We start from the raw sequence: 1076 nt of genomic DNA, 5'->3' as shown, positions 1-1076 counted from the left end.
TATTATAATTATCAATTATATTTATAATAATATATAAAATGTTATCTTCCAAATATTACAATAAAAGAAATATTGTTGATGAGTTATTTAAAATAAAGCTTTTATTTATATTTTTAAAAATACATGGCTAGTTAAAAAATAAGAGCTCTGGTGGCACAGTGCCTAAGGCATTTGACTGCTAACCAGAAAGCTGGCAATTTGTTGAAATTTTAATAAAGCAATTCCCACTTATGTTCCAAAAGGAACTGTAAAATATGAACTAATATGAACTTTGTTTAGAATAATAATATGAATACAATTTCAATGAGGAAAATAAATACAGATGAAATGGAATTTCTTCTATTTTTCTCTGCACGATGATATATGGTATATTAATTTGAATGAAAATTAATAAAACTATTGATTGTATTTTTAATTTGAATGTGTTGGATTCTCTTGGGTTTGAAAAAGAATTAGGTGGAGATTTAAACTTGATCCATAATTCATCCATTTTTACAATATGTAGGCCAGATTGTTTTCTCTTTTTTTCTAGGAAAGATGGATCAAAAGAACCAATAGTGGAGATGAGAACAGAGGATGAAAGAATTACTAATCATGAAGATGGGAGCCCAGTAAATGAGCCAAATGAAACCACACCACTAACAGAACCAGAGTATGTAGCTTAAAATTATTTTTGGATAAGTATTAGTAAGTTGGTAAATGATTTTGCTTTGTAAAATATTTGTTCTTTGTGTAAATAGATGAGAATATTTAAAACCATTTTCTTTCAAGACATTTAATACTAAAAATTGTATAAATGTCAAATGAGAATATACTATTTAAACATATATCTGTAATTTTATTCAGAAATATCAAAAAAGACAGAAACAGGTTATTGCAATGGATTTTCCAACACTAATCTTTGCTTCAAAAATGTGATTGATTTTAACAGAAACAAAGATTCTGTCAGGAAAGCTGTCATCACATTGAAAATAAATAAAAGAATCTGAAATATAAATAAATATTCTAAATATACTAAAGACTTAAAAATTGTGAATAAGATTTAGGAATAGTTGTGTACTGTCTCTCATTTATTT

General features: G+C 25.7%; 1 protein-coding gene across 1 annotated transcript in view; it reads left to right on the top strand.

Annotated features, from left to right (window-relative positions):
• NCAM2 (neural cell adhesion molecule 2) overlaps window positions 1-1076 on the top strand; it is a 434855-nt gene that overhangs the window by 419549 nt on the left and 14230 nt on the right. Inside the window, exon 16 of the mRNA XM_007954167.1 lies at window positions 533-652. Within this exon, the coding sequence (XP_007952358.1) occupies window positions 533-652 (120 nt within the window). The remainder of the gene's footprint in view (window positions 1-532; window positions 653-1076) is intronic.

Source organism: Orycteropus afer, unplaced genomic scaffold, assembly GCF_000298275.1.
Source record: "Orycteropus afer afer isolate SDZICR_OR568_19922 unplaced genomic scaffold, OryAfe1.0 scaffold00437, whole genome shotgun sequence".
Lineage (NCBI taxonomy): Eukaryota > Metazoa > Chordata > Mammalia > Tubulidentata > Orycteropodidae > Orycteropus > Orycteropus afer.
The sequence above is the reverse complement of the archived record's forward strand: the minus strand, read 5'-3'. Positions and strand labels throughout refer to the sequence as shown.